The 20,292-nt window shown below is 35.7% G+C and overlaps 1 protein-coding gene across 1 annotated transcript; it reads left to right on the top strand.

The window, feature by feature from the left end:
- The first annotated feature begins 375 nt into the window (after nt 1–375).
- On the top strand, nt 376–2,925 carry LOC116129351 (G-type lectin S-receptor-like serine/threonine-protein kinase SD3-1). The gene has a single exon (XM_031415094.1). It carries the CDS (start codon nt 395–397, stop codon nt 2,696–2,698), a length of 2,304 nt encoding a protein of 767 aa, XP_031270954.1. The 5' UTR covers nt 376–394; the 3' UTR covers nt 2,699–2,925.
- Nucleotides 2,926–20,292: the final 17,367 nt, after the last annotated feature.

Genomic DNA, 20,292 nt, shown 5'->3' with positions numbered 1-20,292 from the left:
CAAACTTATGAATATTGAGTTCCCTCTTGAATTGTATTTTGTCCATTTTTATTTATTTCAGTGTTCCTTCTTTGATTTTAAGCACTAAATTCTTCAAATTTCAATGTTTCAGTCTGTTCTTGCGTACGCAATATTGAAATGTGATTCATATCTTTGATTTGTTGCGTTGAAGTGGTCATAGCCGAAAAAGTTTATACTGTTATCTATTATTTTTATAAGCTTTATTATGCTTAATCCTGAAAAGTTTTCCAGTTGCCTACTATTTTACATGTTTATTGCCTGAATCTTCTGAAAATGTGGTTCAATAACTCTAATTTGCTTATCTGATACAGAGGTTTTAGAGTGTTCAGTGGACTCATTTGTTGCTTTGTTGCATCTCTAAGCATATTCAAATATGCTTCAACAGAAGCCATTCTTCCTTCGTTCATCTTTCCTCCTACGTATCTCTATTGGGTTGTTTTTGCTATTTAGAGTTGCAGTTTCACAAATTCCCCTGGGCTCAAAACTTTCTGTAGTGGAAAATGACTTTTGGTTCTCTTCCAATAGTGATTTTGCACTTGGATTCTTTAATTGTTCTGATCAGCCTAACCAGTTTAGTGTGGGGGTTCGTTACAATTCCAAATTGATTCCTGCTGCTGAACAAACTGTAGTTTGGATTGCTGGGGGTGATGCCACTGTTGGTAACCAGTCTTATTTCCAGCTTTCACCAAATGGGGAACTGGTTTTATTTGACTCCTCAAAGGGAGTCACTGTATGGACAACTAAAACAAGCCAATTGTCTGTTGCTTCAGCTGTTCTGCAAGACGATGGCAATTTTGTTTTACTAAATGAAAGGAAAGATGTGGTTTGGCAAAGCTTTGATACTCCATCGGATACGCTTCTTCCTGGGCAGAAGTTATCTATTTTTAGTACACTCAGACCCTCTACCATAGATCCCCTGTCAAGTTCCTATAGTCTGTACATGAATTCTCTGGGACAATTACTACTAAGATGGGATAGTATTGCTTATTGGAAAAGTGGAAGCCCTTCCCATTTGAATCTCAGTGCTGTTCTCACCTCAAATGGAACCTTTCAACTTATGGATCAAAATTTGGAGCCTGTTTGGTCTGCCTTTGGAGAAGATCATGGTGACTCTGTCAAATTCCGGTTTCTTAGGCTCAATGCAGATGGTAATCTGCGGTTGTATTCATGGGTAGAGGCTTCACAGTCATGGAGATCAGTTTGGCAAGCTGTTGAAAATCAGTGCAATGTCTTTGCAACCTGTGGTGAGCAGGGCATTTGTGTATTCAATGCATCTGGTTCCCCTGACTGCAAATGCCTGTTCAAGTCCATATCTACTACCAGCACAAAATGTTTGTTTCCACATCCGCAGGAGTGCAATTCTGGTGCTGATTTGGTTGAATATGAGCACATGTTACTGTATGGAATTTTCCCAGCAAATGATTCAATTTATCAGTTAAGTTTGCAGCAATGTAAACTGGCGTGCATGCGTGATCCACAATGTACAGCAGTAACCTTCACAAACAATAGGACTGCAGAATGCCGAATGATGACAACTCAGTACGTGAGTGGCTATTCAGACCCCTCACTTAGTTCTGTATCTTTCACTAGGAAGTGTTTGTATTCAGATCCATTAGCTGCTAAACCCAGTTTCACAATGAAGTCCCCACCAACTTCTCAACTCATACAATCTTACAGGCTTTGCATTCCTTGTCTAATTGGGGCAGCTTCAGGCACAGTTGTTGTATTTATTGTCATTCAGTTTGGGATTGGAATTTTCCTGTACAGAAGAAGAAAGTCTATTAGGAGGAGAGCTGCATTAGCTTTTACAGGCCCTAACTCAAAGGGTTTGGTTATGTTATCCTTCAGTGAAATCAAGGAGCTTTCAGCGAACTTCAAGTACCAAATAGGGCCAAAGATGTTCAAAGGCATGCGAGCAGACAGCCAACCAATTGCTATCAAGAAGATGGATGCAACCATAGCAGAGAGGAAATTCCGAAGTGCAGTGTCAAAGATAGGGACCATTCATCACAAAAACCTTGTCAAGCTGGAGGGTTATTGTTGTGAGTTAAGTCACAAATATCTTGTCTATGAATTTGCCAAGAATGGTTCTCTAGAAAAATATATACAACATTCCAAATTGTGTAGGAAACTGAACTGGAAAAGGAGAGTTGACATTTGCTCGTCCGTGGCCAGGGCGCTTTGTTATTTGCACACTGAGTGTAGGGAGTTTGTAAGCCATGGGAATCTGAAATGTGAAAATGTAGTCTTGGATGAAGATTTTGAGGCAAAAGTGACTGATTTTGGCCTTGGCATTTTTCATGGTGAGGCATCATTCAATTGTGTTCCTGCAGCAAAAGATGTGGAAGATTTTGGCAAGATGGTGTTGATGCTAGTAAGCGGCAGATGTCAAGAAGTTGAAAATGTTTGTGAGTGGGCTTACAAGGAATGGATGGAGGGAAATGCAGAGAGGATAGTCGATAAAAGAATAGATAGTGAAGTTGATCCTCAAGAGCTGGAGTGTGTGTTGAGAATTGCATTTTGGTGCCTTCAAACTGATGAACGTATGAGACCTTCCATGGGTGAGGTGCTGATGATACTAGGGGGCACATCGACTGTTGACCCTCCTCCTCCGCCCTTTGCTTGTCAAAGGCCACTGGACGACGACGAGTCATCAGAGCCAGGCTTAGAGGACTAGAATCCAATTGCACATCTAAAACTTAACTTATTTGTTGATTTTTGCTTATGATTTTATGTATAGTAGGACTAACCATCAATGGTAAATTGTAATGACTGTTTGGCGTCAGTTGAATGATAAAACTGTGTCAAGTTCTTGGTGACAGAATTCACTATCGTTGCTGTATTTTCATCATAGTCCCATCTGGCCATTGGTCTTGGTGCTTTCAACACTAAAGTTTTCAAGTTACTCTGTTAAATAGCATTACCTACCTTAATATCAATTTTCAGGTCAATATTAATAGTTAAGTAATATCAATTTTCAAGCTCCTTTATGAGCACCAGCATGATCAAGGGCCATTCTTTCATGCTTTTAAAAGACTGCAGGTTTGGCGGGGGTTTCATCTTTAAAGCAGCGTTTGCGAAGCAAGTGTTGGGGGATTTATGGATTTTCAATATATATATATATAGTCAAGTATTCTTCCACATATATAGCACACCAACCATTATAATAAAAACACTTCAAATCACTCACTCAGTTTCCCTGTGAAATCTTCTCATTGATAATTGACAAAACAATCTTAATCAAATACAAATCATGAAAATCAATCAACAATCTCAATAAAATATAAAACAAAGAATCTGTTAAATTACAATAAGGAATGGGTTCTAGAAAAAGTTGAGAGATGTGATTCTCTAGCTATTGGCTTTTTGGTTCAAAGCTTTCACTTAAATCAATAAAGAAACAAAGGTTAAAAGGAGGAATGCAGTGCATGCAAATAAAGTAGCTTTCTTCTACCTCGAATTCTCATATTAGGAAACTAAGTATTATATGGGCCAACTTTATAAGTTGACATATCTTAAAGTTCTTCAAGAGAAACTATAAATTAAAGTAGATCATTTTATAATATGAATAAAACAAGAGTCATTCACGTGAACCAACAGGTTCAATGTGGACTGAATCATGACTTTACTTGGGTATGTTCATAATTGTCAGACCAAAGAAATCAATTAAGAGGATGAAATTATATATATATATATATATATATCAGTTAAATTTAAGTTTTATTAGTAGTGGTGTTCACCCTATTATTAAGTCTCAGGCAATTTGATAATATTTATTAACTTGTTAAAGGGCAAATTTTAACAACTTAACAACGTAGTATTTTAGAACTCTCAAGTAAATTCTCCCTTCTAGAACTCTCAAGTAAATTCTCCCTTGTGCAATTATGGTATTTTAAATTTATGTTGATTTTAAAATTATTCTATCATTAATGAGGTTGAAAATTTATCTTAAGAATGAAAAGGATTTGGAGTTGGTGTTAGTAGGTTTGGTAATCATTAATATGTGTGCACATTAATCTTCCGGCGATTGCTTTCTTAAAGTAGAACTTTTGAAAAGTTGATTTAACCATTTATGTTAATCATATATATTATGACTAATGATTTTAACCTACTTTATATAATTTGTAATCAGATTCAGGGGTTACTGCTCCCATGTGTCCCACATGACATAGGGGTTTAATGAATAAATGTTGAGGATATGCCCTAAGATTACAGTGAGAATTTTTTATATTGATATCTATTTTATTTTCCTAAAGGTGAATCTAGAAAGGTTTGAATTATATGTATGAAACCAATCTCAATCTGAATCTCTATCTCTATCTGCCTTAAACCTCCAAAATCAGGACCATACTATTATTATTATGTATATATTCTTACGTCATGTCCTAATCCAAGACCCTGATACAATTAATTTTGGACTTTCTACTTGGAGTAATTTGGCATGGTATGTGAGGTGTAAGATTCTTCCCCGGGACCCTTTTTCCGACTCTTCTTCTATTTCATACCCTTATCAATATCCGATTTCAATAGTAAAGGTTCTCATAACATCTTTTTGTGAAATACCTTAAACTTTGACTAAGGCTGATTTAGGGGCATATTTAATTCAATGTTTAAAATTCAGGTATAAAATATTTATATAATATAAATTCTAATTTTATATAAATTAATCTCTAACATTGATTGCTAAGTGGTCAATTAATTCTAATGTTTTCCTTAATTTTTTAAAAAATTTCTAATAAAATGTGCGTGTAAAACGGCCATAATTTTGCAGCGCATCCTTGACCGTTGGATCATAAAGAAAGATCTGACGGTCTAAAATCAAAAGGAATTCGACCGTTGTATGCGAAGCGCCCTCCTTATCGTATAGCTTCCAAAACAGACCATTTCTCGCTTTCGCCTCTTTCTCACTAATAGACAGTAACATCTCAGAAGAAGAACAAACAACAAAAGAAGAAAGAAGAATGGCTTCGAGATCCATTGTTCCACAACAAGCCACACGTGTATTTCGTATATCGAAGATAAAGATCTTTAATTTTCTTGATGATTTCTCGTGCTTCTTCTTTTTTTTTCTTTTTGTGTGGTTTTCCTAATTTTTATGACCCTTTTGATTTTGAGCCGTTTTTATGTTTGATTTAAATTATTGAACTCAATAATGTGGACTTATGGTGGATCTCTTGATTCTTGGTGACTCTTTGTAATGTTTTGAATTATATCTGAAACTCATTTGCTTTTTTTGTTTTTTATATTAATTCCTTGACATTGTTTGATTGACGGGAAAATTTGAAAAAAGGACAAGAAATGGTTATTCATATTTTTCAGATTGTACTGTTCATAATAGCTAGAATCTTAAACAATTAATTTCTTTTTTTTTTTTTTGTTTTTTTTGTTTGTTCTCGTCTGACTTATTTGACTCTTTTTTCTTTCATTCTTTAAAATTTATATAAAAGTTGTCTCTTTTGATTATTATAGGTGAGGCAGTCGCAGGAGGAGGAAAGGGAAGCTGGGGCGCCAGCAGATGGGAGAAACCGCCGTGCACTATGTGATATTGGCAATCTCGTGATTGTTGGAGGAGTCCACAGCAGGCCTCAGCGTTTTGCAAATGCACAAGTTGGTGCGAATAAGAAGGTTGGTCTATGTAAACCCAAATGTTCAATCTTTCACTTGATTCTTTGAGGAAATTTAAGCCTTATGCCTTCTCAAGTTTGCATTTTAGAATATAACCTTGAAAATATTTTTCATATTTTTTAAGTTTTAAAAAGTTACGCTGGCATACTTAAGTGTAATTAAAGCAGCAAAAAGTTTTAAGGTAAAGGATTTAAACATTTATGGGTAAAAGTATAATAAAGAGAAGTTGAATTTGAATATTGTGAAGTCAAAAGCAAATCCTGATGAGAGAGAGCCAAAAACCTAAGATTGAAGCCGACATTCTTTGTGAATTTTCTTCCCGTTTTCTAGCATTATTGAAATCTTTTACTATTAAAGACATTCTCCTTTTAGTTTGCAAACAAAAAATGGTAGAGATTAACAAAGAATCCGAGCAAAACCTAGCCCCTCTCCAAATTATAGATGCGGTTGTGGTGGAGCAACTTTCGACGACTGAAGTTGCTCCACCGGCAGAGGACACCCTGCCGATAGATGAAGAGATGACAAGCACCAAAATTGGATCTGAAGACAATGACACCGGCGCAAATTTCGATGAAGATGTGGAAGAAGAGAGAGATCAAGTAATATTTCTTTATATTTTATGAATTAGTTTCTAGTGCCAATTTGGGGATATTTTGGTTGGTTTTGGTTGTTAAGGTGATTGGTTCAATTTGTCGAGCAGTTGGAGGGCATAGGGGAATGGGTGTTTTTGGCTTCCAGAGGACTAGGGAAGCCAAGGGAGGCCCTACGAAGGCTGTTTTGGTAGGTTCGATGGCTGGAGTTGGTAAAAGAATGCTAACAACAGATTGCTTGCTTGTGGCCTGATCAATTCTGGCTTGCTTTCTTCTGTCTTCGAAGATAATTTTCTTGATGTGCACCTGATCGATCCTGGCAACTGCTTTTCTTGTGGGTAGGTTGCTTGCTTGTGGCCTGATCAATTCTGGCTTCAATTCTGGCTTCAAAGATAATTTTCTTGATCTACACCTGATCGATCTTGGCAACTACTTTTCTTATGGGCAAGTTGCTTGCAAATTGAAAACTTATTCATCTGTCGAGGAAAACCTCATAGGCTGATGGAATATGTTTAACTCTTTTTCTCTCTCTTCTTAAATGGCAGATGAATGAATTAGTTGAGCAACTCTCACGGCACCACCCATTGCTTTTCTAGAGGAACTGAATATATCAATTCTGAATAAGCCAGAATATAGTGGCTTGTCGTATAGAGAGGAAAGCAAAGTTCTGTGTAAATTCTTAAACCATAATCTGGCTTGCATTATTGTTTGAGTGTTGCTAGTTCATGAGGACATGGTAAATGCTGAGTAAACGTTGAATGCCAACTTTATAGTTGCAAGTTTTACTAAGAATGTTAACTAGGGCATCCACACCATAGCCGCGCACGGTGAACTCTTGAGCATTGAGAGGATAGGTAAACAGTGTATTTGAAAGTTTGATACGTTCTCGCAATAATTTTTCAACTGACGAAATTAGGATTGTGCTAAAATTATTTAACTTCGTATGACGCTCATGGAACCAACGTGACAATGTCTTCTATATTGCATCAAAAAAGGCAACAATTGGAAACTCCTTTTCTGTTAACAACTTCGAATTTATGGACTCTGCTATGTTTGTGGTCATGACATCGAACCTTTTTTTAGGAAAATAAGCTCTACTACTCCATCGCTCGAATATGCTCAAGATACTTAGCAGTCTTATCATCCTTGATTCTTGATTCAGATTTAATGGAAGTGTTCCTTGAACTCATATAGTATGTCTGAAAGAGGCCACTACACTTAAACTTTTGTTTTATGTTCTCGCTAAGGTGCCTCATACAGAATTTGTGATGTGCTGCTAGAGGGTAAATAGTGGCAATCCTTTTTTTTTATAGAGTTGTGTCTATCAGATATTATGCACAACTCGTCACTGTTAGGCACTATCTTAAGTAATTTCTTAAAAAACCAACACCACAAGTCCATGACTTGTCATTCTCAAAGTCAATCATACTCTATGCAACGGGATGTGTATGATTCTTGCAGCTTTGTGCAATGGCAACCAACAATGTACCTCCAAATTTTCCATAAAAAAGCAACCATCAACAATCTTTCTAATGTTTCGAAAACCCTTTATGGCAGCTCCGTAAGCAACAAAAAATATTTAACCTCATATTGGGACACATAGGACCATAGGACTGATCCAGGTCCTAAAATTGCTCATGGGTGCTAGGCCCATGAGCGATTGGTCCCAAATGGGATCAGTCCCAGGCCCATGAGCAACTGGTCCCAAATGGGACCAGTCCAAAATGGACCCAGGCCCTGGCCTGCTTGGGATCGGTCCTTGACCCAGCTCTATTTGAGTTGACAAACTAAGGCAAGGCAGCTAGATTTGTTTTTCCCCTTTATCTTTTTTTATATTTTAGGGGCGAAATGAAATTCTGTAGGGGGGTTTAGTAATTTTCAAGGGTAGATTCGTAAGTTTTTAAAAGTTTAATTAATTTAAAAAAAATTAATTAATTAATAGTTAATTTTAACATAGATGTAATATTCACACATTTACGCTTCACAAATAAACAATTAAATAAATTTTTTTATTAAATTATTCATCTTCATCGTCAACAATATTTAAATCATTAAAATCTGTGTTCCTAAAGAATTTGAGTAGTTCAGGATCTTCAAGGTGTTGTTGTAGTCATCTCTCTGCATGAGTCCAATCCCATAAACACATTATCACTTCAATCATCTCATCAGTTAAAGAGCATCTTCTGTCTTCAACAATCCGACCACTCGTTGACAATGCTGACTCAGATGCAATTATAGAAACCGACACAAATAAAATGTCACGTGCCATTTGTGCTACAATGGGGAATCGACTTTCATGCTGGTTCCACCATTGAAGCAAATCCATCTCACGTTTCTCCTTCATTTGTCATGTAGGACAAGTCCATTTGTAGGTAGCAATTCAGCTCATTTGGTCCATGTATGTATGAGTTGGAGCTGCTACTTTCGCCATGTTCCATATACGTCTACTTGCTTGATTCTTGATGGCGTTCTGCAACAGAGTCTTGATCCTCTCTCCTAGACGTTCCATTTCCACTTCCATTGTACCTGTTCTGATATAAAGAAAAAAGGCTTTCCAATTTTTGCTTAAAGTCGGTCAAATAATACATATAATCATGTCCTAAATGCTGGTCTATCTCAACAATTAGAGCTAGGCATTTGGGACTGGGTCCAAAAACCCAGTCCAAAAACCTGGTCCTAGAAGATCGATCCTAGCAGCCTTGGTCCCAAAATCGGACCAAGCCTAAGATAATTACATTCCAGGACCGAGCCCAAACCCTTTTGGTTTTTTCTTTTTAGCCCGTTAGATAATTACATAAAACCCTCTATAAATTTTGAAATAAACATAAATTGTAGGGGTTAAAATGAAATTTAACAAAATTTAAAGAATTGTTTATATTATTCTATTTTTTCTATTTTTCAATATCATCTCTTAATCATATTATTATTTAATTTTTTTTATTTTAATTATTTATTATTTTATCATAAATTCATAATGGATTCCTGAAATGATACATTCAGAGGATCAGAGGATCATCCCCAAATGAGTTTTACACTCCATCCATCAAAGAAATGGAATGGTTCAATCCATTTTCACCCTCTCCTCCAGAGGCAGCAACTGCAATTCCACAACCACATTCGATTGGGACGAGGTGTAGTCAAACACATGCGAGCTGCGAGTCAAGGGGCACAGGCATAGCCCAACCCCCCAACCGTCAAAGAGGGTCGTGTCCGATATATGACGACACTTCACCAAATCAAAACGGCCAAAGACAAATGGGGAGGGAGAAGAATCGTGTGGGGTATGTAATTTCTGTAGAACCATTATTGGCGCTGAGAAGAGGACTTCGACAATGCAACAACACATGGAGAAGGAGCACTCCCAAATAATGCAACTGTCCAGTACATCTTCAACCGGATCAAATAAGCAAATTCAAACTCAACTTAATTTTAATAACAATCCTCAACTCTCTCAACATGTGCATTGTGGCAATACAATGCACATGTTGCACGAGAGGAAATAGCAAGATTCATAGTTGCTAATGACTCTTTCATTTGTTTATTTGAAAATCCTTATTTTATTCACATGATTAAAACTGCATTTTGTCCAGCTTATACCCCTGTTAGTAGAAGTACAAGTAGAAGAGATATACTAAAACTTTATAACAAAATAAATAATAAACTTTAAAACGAATTTCAAAATTTTAGGAATATATATATATTATACTTACATTAAATTACATTAAACATATGGGCTTGTAGATCAAAAACAGATTGTTTAATTGCCACAATATATTTCTTAGATCATAATTGGGGTTTACAACAAAAATTGATGGGTTTTAAACCATTATACGAAAAACATAGTGCTGATACTATTTATTTTACAATTCTTGAAGTTTTGCAAAAATATATATTAACTGATAGAGTTGTAGCGCTAACGCTTGATAATATTGCTGCTAACACCACGACAATCTTTTTATTTGAAAAGATTGGATCCGCGTGGTAAATGAAAATTTTTTCACCAGAGATGTGCTTGCCACATCATCAATTTGATTGTTAAAGTAGGTTTAGATGCTATACATTCGAAGATGGAGAGGGTGCACGACTATCAGATTTATCGTCGGCGGTAGCAATAAAATATGGCAGGAGTACGTCAAATATTGTAGGCAAGAGGACCCAATAGTTTGACCTTTGAAGTTATGTACAGACATGCCTATCCATTGGAACTCCACCTACTTGATGTTGGAAAAAGCTTTGCCAACCGCAAGACAAATTAAAGATTTCGTCAATCGGAAGAACTATTCAGAGGAAATTGTCAGCTATGATAATTGGGTGGTTTGTGAACTTTTTTATTCATTTCTTAAAATTTTTTATGATTCCACTAATACATTAAGTGGTATTTATTAACCGACTACTAATTTAACGTTAGATATTTTACTTCAAATTTCTAAAACTTTTGCTAAATATAGATATAATGACGTTTTAATGGAAATTGTTTCAAAGATGGAAGAAAAATACGAGAAATATTAGTTAGATATTCCATTCTTATATGGATTAGGCCTTGTTGTAGATCTTAAGTTTAAATTACGCGCAGTTAACTGTAAAATTACTGATAGACCTGGTCAAGGACCAGTCCCAAATGAGCCTAGACCTAGGCCCGTTTGGGACTAGTCCTTTTGGGTTGAGATGGTCAAGGACCAGTCCTAAGCAGACCCAGGCCTGGGATCAGCCGCTTATAGGCCTGGAAATTTTATTTTTTTCCCTTGATTTTTTTTATATTTTAGGGGCGAAACAAAATTTTGTAGTGGGTTTTTAGTATTTTTCAGGGTAGATTTGTAAGTTTCTAAAAGTTTAATTAATTTTAAAAAATAATAAATTAATAGTTAATTTTAACATAAATGTAATATTCACATTTCACACATTCACGCTTCACAAATAAACAATTAAATAATTTTTTTTTATTAAATTATTCATCTTCATCGTCAACAATATTTACATCATTCAAATCTGTATTCCTAAAGAGTTTGAGTAGTTCGGGATCTTCAAGGTGTTGTTGTAGTCTTCTTTTTGCATGAGTCCAATCCCGTAAACATGTTATCACTTCAATCATCTCATCGGTCAAAGAACATTTTCTGTCTTCAACAATCCGGCCACTCGTTAAAAATGTTGACTCGGATGCAATTGTAGAAACCGGCACAGATAAAATGTCACATGCCATTTGGGCTACAATTGGGAATCGACTTTCATGTTGGTTCCACCATTGAAGAATATCCATGTCACATTTCTCCTTCATCGTCATAAAGGACAGGTCCACTTGTAGGTAGTGATTCAACTCATTTAGTCCATGTATGTACGAGCTGGAGCTGCTACTTCCGCCATATTCCATATACGTCCACTTGCTCGATCCTTGACGGAGGTCTGCATCAAGGTCCTGATCGTCTCTCCTGAACATTCCACTTCCACATCTATTGTACCTGTTCTCATATAAAGAAAAAAGGCTATCCAATTTTTGTTTAAAGTCAGTCAAATAAGACGTATAATCATGTCCTAAATGCTGGCCTAACTCAGTAATTATACAGTTAACTACGTGTAATTTAAACATAGGATCTACAACAAGGCCTAATCCATATAAGAATGTAATAACTAACCAATATTTCTCATATTTTTCTTCCATCTTTAAAGCAATTTCCCTAAAAACGTTATTATATCTATATTTAGCAAAAGTTTTAGCAATTTGAAGTAAAATATCTAGTAAAATATCTAATACTAAGTTAGTAGTCGGATAATAAATACTACTTAATGTATTAGTAGAATCATAAAAAATTTTAAGAAATGAATAAAAAAGTTCACAAACCGCCTAATCATCTTAGCTGACAACTTCCTCTGGATAGTGCTTTCGGTTGACAAAATTTGTAATTTGTTTTGCGGTTGGCAAAACTTTTTCCAACATCAAGTAGGTGGAGTTCCAACAGATAGGCATGTCTGTACATAACTTCAAAGGTCGAACCAGTGGGTCTTCTTGCCTACAATATTTGACGTACTCCTACCATCTTTTATTGCTACCGCCGACGATAAATCCGATAGTCGCGTGCACCCTTTCCATCTTCGAATGTATAACCTACTTTAACTATCAAATTGATGATATGGCAAGCACATCTCTTGTGAAAAAATTTGCCTTCACCATGCGGATCCAATCTCTTTTCAAATAAAGAGATTGTCGCAGTATTAGCAGCTACATTATCAAGTGTTAGCGCTACAACTTTATCAGTTAATAAATATTCTTGCAAAACTTCAAGAATTGTAAAATAAATAGTACCAGCATTATGTTTTTCATATAATGGTTTAAAACCCATCAATTTTTGCTGTAAACCCCAATTATGATCTAAGAAATGTATTGTGACAATTAAACAATCTGTTTTTGATCTACAAGCCCATATGTTTGATGTAATTTAATGTAAGTATAATATATATATTCCTAAAATTTTGAAATTCGTTTTAAAGTTTATTATTTATTTTGTTATAAAGTTTTAGTATATCTCTTCTACTTGTACTTCTATTAACAAGGGTATCTGCTGGACAAAATGAATTTTTAATCATGTGAATAAAATAAGGATTTTCAAATAAACAAATAGGAGAGTCTGTAGCAATTATGAATCTTGTTATTTCCTCTCGTGCAACATGTGCATTATACTGCCATGTTGAGAGAGTTGAGGATTGAGGATTAAAATTAATTTGAGTTTCAATTTGCCTACCTGATCCGATTGAAGATGTATCGGACAGCTGCATTATTTGGGGATGCTTTTTCTCCAAGTGTCGTCGCATTGTCGAAGTCCCCTTCTCAGTGTCGATAATGGTTTCACAGAAATTACATACCCCACACGATTCTTCCCCCTCCCCATTTGTCTTTGGCCATTTTGTTTTTGTGAAGTGTCACCATACATCGGACACGACCCTCTTTAACGGTCGGGAGGATTGGGCTATGCCCGTGCCTATTGAGTCTCAGCTCGCTTGTGTTTGGCTACACCTCGTCCCGGTCGAATGTGGTTGTTGAATTGCAGTTGCTGCCTCTAGAGGGAATGGTGAAAATGGATTGAACCCTTCCATTTCTTCGGTGGATGGAACGTAAAACTCATTTGGGGATGATCCTCCAAATGCATCATTTAGGGAATCTATTATGAATTTATGATAAAATAATAAATAATTAAAATTAAAAAAAATTAAATAATAATATGAATAAGAGATGATATTGAAAAATAGAATAATATAATAAATAAATTATTAATATAAATTGAATCAGAATTTGATTAGAAATTTGGAGTAGAGAGTAGACAGATTGAGTGGTGTGGAAAAATTGAGAAATTTAGTAGGAGATGATATTGAAAAATAGAATAATATAATAAATAAATTATTAATATAAATTGAATCAGAATTTGATTAGAAATTTGGAGTAGAGAGTAGACAGATTGAGTGGTGTGGAAAAATTGAGAAATTTAGGAGATATTTATAGTGTTTTTTTTTGGGGGGGGGGGGGGGGGGGGGGAATTTTTTTTTTTTTAATTTTATAAAATTTCATTTTAACCCCTAAAATTTTTGTTTGTTTCAAAATTTATAGGAGGTTTTATATAATTATGTAAGGGACTAAAAAAAATAAAACCAAAAGAGTTCGGGCCCGGGCTTGGGAGCGGTCCCAGGCCCGGGCCTTGGAGGAGGGCCTAATGGAGGGACCGGGCCCTCCTCCTTAGGCCTGGTTCGATTTTGGGACCAGGCCTACTAGGATCGGTTTTTTGGGCTGGGTTTTTGGACCCGATCCCAAATACTCAGCTCTAAACTCAAGTATATAACGATATGCTTCTAGGACTAGGTACCCATGCTCTAGCACGCCCCTCACAAAATTTTGTGCATGTTGTCTCCTTTTCCAACATTTCTAGTAACTAACATCGCATCCCAACTCTATGCGCACATAATTCTGAATGTCTTTAGGAGATGGACATTTTCCCTTCAACAAACTGATTTTTCACAAATTGTCCAATAACATCAGCAGAGGCTTGTCAATGATGGCCTGAAATGTCACGCCTCCTCCAAGGTAGTCCCTATCCCATCAAATCTAGGTGCTCCAAGAGACTTGGGAACCCGAAAGGAAGGTGAATAAATCATAAAGTCATTTATAAAATCCATTTATTAAAACATAAGTTAAGTAAAACAATTATCCATGCACGTACAAATAGTCTCTGGAAACGTAAATAAAGAAAATCAGTTACAAAACACAGTATCATGTATTAAATGAACACACATTATGAGGTAGAACATGCATTTGTAGGCCAACCTAGAGCATACAAGCGACTCCACACGAACCTTGTAGTAAACCCTTGGGGGAGAAAAACATAAAACAGTGAGCTGGGAAGCCCAATGAGTGGATAATACATTTATTTAGAAAATACTTGTAAAGGAAAATATTTCATGTAAAAACTTGATAAATGTCATACAAGCACTAATCCATGTATGTATTCATCCTAGTACCCAAGGGACCTGGATCACACCTCTAAAGTATAGGTCTCTAATACAGACAATCCACTAGGCCACCCACAGTCTATCCTCAGGGTGGCACCATCCACAATCTATCCTCGAGATGACCGAAATCATCCTGAGATAGTCATACTCGATCCACAGTCTATCATCGGGGTGTCATGATATCGCATCCCATCGTAGAATCTTGCCAAAGATCTATGCTCAGGGCGTCTATGTCAAAGTCCCACCCACGATCTATCCTCAGGGTATTAATCTACCTGGAGCTCATATGGCGCCCATCCTGTCCTAGTAGGATGGTCTAAGCTCATCATAGTTCGGTAGTACGGGCCATCTTTATGGGCGCATGAGGCCGCACACACACACACACACACACACACACACACACACACACACACACACACACACACACACACACATATATATGTATGCAGTGCTCGTGATGTTGAAAAATATGCATCAAGTAAAATATGCATCAAGTAAATTATCATGCACTCCCTATATTTATTACTTATTGCACTTCAGTCCTCCAACTTTTAAATCTTACAATTTACCCTTGTCTTTCAAAAATTATAAATTACCCCCTGTATGCTTCGCCGCGGCAAGGAAATTCTTCTCCCAAAAGCTCCCAGAACATTCTAGAAGTCACCTCGCCGCAACAAGGATTTTTCTTCGCCGTGACAAAAACGAGTCACGTTTTCTCTCAACCTTCTCTCTTCTCCTCAATTTTCCACACATCATTTCCACTTCAAAACACCTATATGCATGCAATAAATCATCCTAAACATACAATGCACACAAAATACCCAATTTGAGATCTCCATGATCCCATAATTCAACCCATAAACCCATCTCTCTCTCTACAACTCTCAACTATTCCACAACCCACACAAACAAACCAACCCTTCCAAAAATGGTTGGATTTCCATTCAACTACACCAATTTCACACATATAATGCACCCATGATCAACATACAAAAGATGAGTTTCTAAAATATGATTTTAATGCAATTTTTATATTATTCCACTCACCAATTCTTCCTCTCAGATCCTTGAATAGATTTTGGATTTTTCCCTAATTTCTCTCCTTTCTCTTCCTCTCTTCTTCTTATTTTTCTTCCTCTTCCGATTTTTGCCCAAAGTGAGAGAACCCTAGCTCTTTTATACTAATTGAAAATTTTCAATTTAGTCCTCCATCTTTTCGGTTTTGACACCTTCCTTTTTCAAAGTTCCAATTCTTTACACTTTGCCCCTTAAATTCTAAAGAAAACTTCTTAATGAGATTATAAAAAATTGCGGGGTATCATATGAAATATGTCCCAACTCATAAGTGTGCTCACGGGTATATTTGCTAACAATAAATTTCTCAGATTCCATAAAACTTCTGCAATAAACCCGCCATTTATAGTTTCGGTCACGACATGCACTCGTCACTATCAATGAATTAGATTTTTTGGTGATGAACTTAAAATTACCTCTCACGGCAACAAATTTTAGCTTCTTGACCACTTCCTCCTTGTTGTCAAATAAATACCCTACATGCAAGTCCAAACCATCAGTAAACACATGAGATGCTTGACTACTAACTGCAGTTGCCACATCTGCAGGAAAATGTACAGTGTCCTCCTCGTCCACAATTATATTCTACTCCCCATAAACAACCTCTTCTACAGTGTCCTCCTCACCACCCAAATCATCGCCTACTCTTGATTTATCAGCAAAGAAATCAATGTCCTAGTAGTTAAAATTAAAGCCAACATTCTCCACACCAACTTGCTCGTTCTCCTATTCCTTTGAACCAACTTCCAATAGTTTATCCACAGAGAAACCCTTAAAATCGGCATCGGACCATTATCGCCCACATCAAGCATATATAACTTCACACTTTCATTTGACTTTAATACAGTAGGGGGTACCTTATAATGTTCAGGCACTCTGCTTAAAACATACTTCACGACTATATCACTACGCGAGTAGCTCAACTCATCTCTTCTAATGATTTTATCAATCAACTCATCAAAAAGTAACTTCTATACTCACAAGAATTGGTTTATTCTTTGCTCTTCCCAATCCACATCCAGTAACTTTCGTCTTCCACCCACTCACCAAAGTTTTCAGCACTCAAAACAACTTGTCCCATGTGTAATAATAGTCAAGTACGTATAATGCAAGAAAAAAATTATTAACCGATACATTAAGAGTTGACACATTTTAAAGGGCATCTCCAAAGTCTCTTATGTGACATAAGCAATCTGGTATATCGCTTAAGTGATATGGTATAGATAAGCCTGATTGCTTAAGCGATCGATCAGGTCTGGAATCCATTTTTCATGATCTGCTCCTATAATCGGTTCTAACAATTGCTACCACCCTTAGCTACACACAATGCAAGAAAATCATTAACAAATTTTACTCTTTTAAACTTGCATTACATCAAACACAACCGAAAACCTAAACCAGTAAATCAAAATTATAACCCAAACCCCATCCATTAAATCTTTGTGGATAGAAATCTAAAATACAAAAAGGAATAACACAAACCTGAACGAAATGTCAGGAGGAGGAGGAGGCGGAACTTCTAGCCCCTTCAAAATATCTCTTTCTTTATGTAGCAAGGAAGAAGAAGATGTAGAGGAAGAGAAGGAGGAGAAGGAGGAGGTTAGGTTTCAGTTTTGCTAAGAAGAAACAGCAACAGGGAGGGGAGTGCACGACGTTAATGGTGGGAGGGGGGGTGGGGGCAAATTCTTTGTTTTGGGTTTGGGTTTCTTTGCAATAATTTTGGGTTTTGGGGGACAAAAATAATTTTTTTAAAATGAGTCAATGTTTCATTAATCCTAATTAAAACATGATTAGTGATTAATTACTCTTAATAAAAAAAATAAGGTCATTTAATAAAGACTTCGAAACTTGATAACCTTTTAATTAAATACAAGGCAAAAATGGTGTTTTAATCTTTTGCCCATGATTCTTTCTGCTAACAACTGGTTCCTTTGAATCATAGAAACAAGTTTGTGTTAATGTGGATAAGGCGCACGCGTGTTCTTTTTGAGGGACTTCGGTAACATAGTTTAATTAACCCCCAACTGATATATTTCAGCTGGTCCAAAGAGATGGGCCGAACACATAGAAATTCAATTTTTAGAGCTGAATTGCTATCTATTTCTTGAACAACTTCACCCACATGCTTCAACCATCATCACTTCCATTATTAAACTTCTAATTTAGAATATCTTTCTTACCACTCATTCAATCTAATGGTTAAAAGAGTTATTAATTTTGCATTAAATATCTATCTCTTAACTGAATAATATAAAAAATTAAGTCACACATTCCAACCTAGTTCAAAACATAGTCTCATGTAATGCAATATAAAGTATATTCTTTTATGTGCTTTAAACAATTTTCTTAAAAAAAAAAAAAAAACACTATTATATAAAATTAATTTATTTAAACCTTAAGAGATTGGTCAATAGTCAAGAAGGTTGGCTCCCTTCATTGATTTCATGAATTCAAACCACCTTGTGGTTTATCTAGTTCATTAGGTTTATATGATGTTTAACGAACTCTTGGGATTAGTTGATGTAGCTTAGACATCTCAGCTATAAAAAAAAAAAAAAAAAAATTTAGCATCAAATGGGCATAGATATCTAAATGTAATCATCACCATAAAAAATAAGAAAAAAAAATATGTCATTTAAATTATCTATCTACATTTTAAAACCATTTAATTTTTAGATGAAAAAACAGTCACCACTAAATCATACGATTTGACTATTAGAAGATCGGAGCTATTGACACTCTTTCTAATGAACTAAGGGAGACCCATCTCTTTAAAATAACCTTTTTCAAAGTTTCCATTTTTTTTTTTTTTTTACATCCCATAAATTCCATAAACACCCTTCATTCTATTTTTTTTTTTTTTTTGTTATTTTTTATATTTTAAAAGAGCATTTCATTCCCTTTAAAAAGTGAGACCTTTTAAATTTATTAATGAAATGATAATAGATTTGACTCTATTTAGAATATACTTTTATTTGCTTAGAAAATTGGTATATATAATACAATTAAAAGAGTTTTTCTTAAGAAAAAAATTAGCCATTAATATATGAATTGTGATAGTACATATTTATGTACTGGTTTGTATGTGAATTATTGGACGGTCCAGATCATCACATTTGTCATACTTCTGACCCAAAAAAAAAAAGGGTATTTAAATAGGCCCCCTCTTGATCTGAAAACCCTTTTCTAGGGAAGAATTTTCTTCACAATTACAAAACACTAAAATCTAAAATAAAATTTGTTTTCTACGAAAGTCCACAACCAAACACGAAAAGATAATCTTTTGATTGATGCCGTCAACTCAATAATAGAATGCCAAGTGTCCATGATGTAATCAAAATGGCCCACTTTGGTCACCTTGATAGGGAGCCAAAGCCAATTAAGCCGGCCAAATTTCCATGTCATATTCCCACAACAATGAGGTGTTCAAGATAAGGGTCAATTTTAGCATCTTATTAATGAAAGTGAGAAATGTCTCTTTCTTTTCTTTCTCCTTGTTTCTAATCTTATTTCCAAAAAAAAAAAAAAAAATCCAAATTTATCTTCTATTATAAGTAAATATTGTTTCAAGTGAAATCTGATTAAGAAAGGATTCATATTCGATTATTTAGAAACAAAGTAAGATAAAAAAGGAAATTGAATGGGTGTAATGTGATGTATAGGGACCATATTCTTTTGTCTTAATGTAGAATACATGCAAGTGATTGTGTTGTGAAAATAGAACTTGTGCTTATTTCATGTCCAAATCAAGCCCATGAAAATGACTTTGAGAGAGACCTCACAATCTCACCCATGTCAAATTTCCAAATCCCTTGCATAATGTACCATTTGCTTTATGTATTCACTATTTTCTTTCCAAGCAAAATTAATTAAAGGTGTTTTGAACTTTAAAGGTCTATTTTTGGGTTTCACGTGAGCATTTTTCAGATAAAATGTGTCTACTTGGAAACATGGATCTAAACTTTATGGCTCCGTTTGGTTGCCAATTGGGAATACTATTTTTAGTATTCATAAAAAAGTTAAACAGTAAAATACTCAAAAACTTTGATTTTTGGGAATACTACTCCCAATATTATTCAACTTTTTTTAAACCCCTTAAATTTGATAATTTAATTAAATACCCCTAAATTTTTTTTTAAATTACAAAAACACCCCAGTAATTCATATTTACCAGATTCCGGCCACCACTGTCGGAAAATGGCCGGAATCTGTTAGAATGGCGCACTACTGGCTGAATCTGGCCGGTAGTGCGCCGATCTAGCTTTTTCCGGTCAGATCCACGGTGGATCTGGTCGGAAAATGCCAGATATTTGGCCGTAACGGTTTATAACGATGGCCAACAAACGGTCGTCGTTGACCATCAACGATGACCATTTGTTGGTCGTCGTTGACGAGAAAATACGGCCAGATCTGGCCGTTGACGGCCAGATCTCGCTGTAGATCTGGTCGGCAAAGGCCATATCGGCGCACGACCGGCAAGATCCAGCCGGTCATG

The sequence above is a fragment of the Pistacia vera genome, unplaced genomic scaffold, assembly GCF_008641045.1.
Source record: "Pistacia vera cultivar Batoury unplaced genomic scaffold, PisVer_v2 Contig211, whole genome shotgun sequence".
NCBI lineage: Eukaryota > Viridiplantae > Streptophyta > Magnoliopsida > Sapindales > Anacardiaceae > Pistacia > Pistacia vera.
The sequence above is the reverse complement of the archived record's forward strand: the minus strand, read 5'-3'. Positions and strand labels throughout refer to the sequence as shown.